At 43.5% G+C, this 3,302-nt stretch overlaps 1 protein-coding gene across 1 annotated transcript in view; it reads right to left on the reverse strand.

The window, feature by feature from the left end:
- The window catches only part of SMEK1 (SMEK homolog 1, suppressor of mek1 (Dictyostelium)), a gene marked incomplete at its 5' end in the record, with an annotated part of 17,269 nt that extends 16,229 nt beyond the window's left edge, over positions 1–1,040 (reverse strand). The window contains one exon of the mRNA XM_008935089.1: positions 963–1,040. Within this exon, the coding sequence (XP_008933337.1) occupies positions 963–1,040 (78 nt within the window). The remainder of the gene's footprint in view (positions 1–962) is intronic.
- Between the last annotated feature and the right edge of the window lie 2,262 nt (positions 1,041–3,302).

The following is a 3,302-nucleotide window of genomic DNA, read 5'->3' on the forward strand; positions in this document are numbered from 1 at the left end:
TTTAACATCTTCATCAATGACACAGACAGTGGCATCCAGTGCACCCTCAGCAAGTTTGCTGATGAGGCTAGGCTGGGTGGTGCAGTTGATGTGCCAGAGGAACAGGAGGCCATCCAGAGAGACCTGGACAGGCCAGAGGAAGGGCTCAGGTAAACCTCATGAGGTTCAACAAGGCCAAGTGCAGGGTCCTGCACCTGGGCAGGGGCAAACAACGTTACCAATACAGGCTGGGGGAGGACACGTTAGAAAGCAGTCCACTGGAGAAAGACATGGGGGTACTAGTCAATGAGAAGCTGGACATGAGCCACCAATGCACAGCAGCAGCCCAGAAGGCAAATCCAATCCTGGGCTGCATCAAAAGAAGCGTGGCCAGCTGAGGGAGTTGGGGTTGTTCAGCCTGGAGAAGAGGCGGCTCCAGGGGTACCTTATAACAAACTTCCAGTACCTGAGAGGGGCCTACAAGAAAGCCGGGGAGGGACTATTCATAGAGGGCTGGAGCAGCTCTCCCATGAGGAGAGGCTGAGGGAGTTGGGGTTGTTCAGCCTGGAGAAGAGGAGGCTCTGGTGGGACCTTATAGCAACCTTCCAGTACCTGAGAGGGGCCTACAAGAAAGCAGGGGAGGGACTATTCAAAAGGCTTTGTAGTGACAAGACAAGGGGTAATGGCTTTAAGCTAGAAAGGGGTAGATTTATGTTAGACATTAGGAAAAAGATCTTCAGTATGAGGGTGACAGATCCCTGGAATAGGTTGCCCAGATAGGTGGTGGAGGCCTCATCCCTGGAGACATTCAAGATCAGGCTGGATGAAGCTCTGAGTAGCTTGAGCTAGTTAAAGATGTCCTTGCTTATGGCGGGGGAGGTTGGACTAGATGACCTTTGGAGGTCCCTTCCAGCCCAGACATTCTATGATTCTATCACTTTGTAGTGACTGTCCCTGTCATTTGTATTTTACAGATTTCTTACCAATTCCTGTCTTTTCTCCTCATCTGTGGCTTCATCTGTTAGTTGTGCAAACAAGTCCGTCAGAAATTTTTCATCTTCCTACAAAGACAAAACAATACCATTTGTTTATTTACAATATCAAAAGGCATCCAAGTATAATATAAAGTTCTTCTAATCCATGCCTCCTACAATTAAGAGAACATATGCTTGTGTGCTGTAGTTTATCATACCAGTATTAACATTTTCACTCTGTTTTCAAACAAATTCATACGAATTTTGTTTTCGAGCTTTTCTCATGTTCAACAGCTCTCCACCCCACAACATTTCACTCTGTCACAGGGTAGCTTATGTTGCCTTTTGGCTATCCTTTTTCTACTTCTTACTGCCAGTCTCATAATTTTGTTTATGACTTCTTCTCTAACACCCCACTTGCCACATACCACACTACCCTTGCTTCAACTGTTTGCATACGTTTAAACACAATCTCCCACTCATACACACACATATACGTTTGGAATGTCATGAGGTATTTGCAGAACTAAAGCAAGCACATGACTAAGAAGAGCTTCCCAATAGCCAGAATGAGGTGAGATTCCTTCCCTCAACATTGTGAAAAGGTTAACTCTAGAAACCAAATCAAAATAACTGCTCCTATTACATGCAGCATTTTGGGGGCATTCTAGCCGGTAGCAATCAAAAGCCATTCTGTTATTTTTCAGGCTGCTGTACCTTGGCAAAAAGGACAAACAGCAGCCAACACATTACAACTGTGTATGTACACTGAAAGGTGCAACAATACTTAGTTTCCCATAACCTTTACAGTGCTAACAACTAAAAGATTATGAAAACAGAAATAAATCTTCCTCCATCCTTTCCCTCCCCAGTATTATACAATAATAAGACAGCACTTGCTTGAAAAAAGATACTGGTACATAAGATACAAATAGATTTTTTTCAAAAAGCTACCAAAGAATTGTTTCTTATGTAGTCAGTAACACCACATGCAGTATCTCCCCGTCTCAAAAACAGTGCCAGAAACCCAGGTTTCCTTGCTTATCGACACGGTATAAAGCAGAACCATCAAAGTACTTCAGATACACCCACATACACTTGCAGAGTATCTAGATACCTCGTCCAGACTCACCCTGCGGCCTTGCTGACAAGACAAGTACCTCAGTTTCTATAGTACACCATGCTAATGCACCTGTAACAGTCACAACCCAACTGAGGATTTCTACATAGCACTGCACAACACAGATAAATCCAAAATAGGCTGCATGAACTACTACCCTACAAGGCATTTCACCACACTATAAGGTAAACCCTACATTAAGGATATGCAATGTTTCCTCTTGTTTGATGCTGTGCTGCTAAACTGACCCAACAGTCTAGTAATAACGAAGAATCATTTCTGGACACTATTTCAGGTGCTCTTTCTGTGACTGCTTGAAAATCAAGCCAAAAAGAGATAGAAGAGGCCTTATTTGAAGTTTAGTGAAATTCACTGTGGAGGATCAAGCACTGGAAATGTAAAGTTCAACTTTCAAATTTCAAGAGCCAAACAAATTCAAAACAACTATTAAGGTCTTTGATTTTAAGAAACATAACTGAGGCTGTGATGAAAGAGTACAAGCATGTTTCACTACCTGCTATCCAGCTGTTTTATGGCTTGGTAATTTTTCTAACAGTTAACTCATTAGACATCTACAGATAACTAACCCACAGTAGAGATACTGACATACTTGTTTACTGAGACAAACACAAAAAACCAACACAAACCCAAAAAAATAAAAAATAAAACCAACCTGGTTCTTCGAAGAACACTCCAGTTACTCTCCATGATCAGCAGTACATTTAAGAAAAGGCTAACCAGTTTGCTTTCATTTCTCTTTTTGCTATTTTGATCAAGAGGTAAAACTAATCCCACCTACCAAAACTATTAAGAAGATGCATGCTTATCCCCAACTGTAAAGTGCAACCTCTACTTCCACTCTCATCGTGAAATGAACTTTTCATCTCCTTTGTAATACCTGACAGTAAGCCCAAGTCAATACCACAGAAGTATCTCAGAATCACTGGGGAAAAATAATGGAGATTACAACGTTTAAGTATGTCAGAGCCATTATTAGTGTGCTTCTGCATAAAAAAGGTACTAATATTACCCAATGTATCACATTAATGTTTTTTAAAGTCCAAATGTGGAAGGAGAGGTGTGGTGGAGACCCCGCGCTGCCGGTGAGCTGCGGGTCTCCCCCAGGCCTCACTGTGGTGCCCCGGAGCTGGCGGGGGCACTGCAGGGCAGTGCAGGGTGGGCAGGACCCCCCCGGGGCAGCACCCCCCTGCCCCCCGCTGCAGCTGCGG

This window comes from Merops nubicus, unplaced genomic scaffold (genome assembly GCF_000691845.1).
Source record: "Merops nubicus isolate BGI_N331 unplaced genomic scaffold, ASM69184v1 scaffold34872, whole genome shotgun sequence".
Lineage (NCBI taxonomy): Eukaryota > Metazoa > Chordata > Aves > Coraciiformes > Meropidae > Merops > Merops nubicus.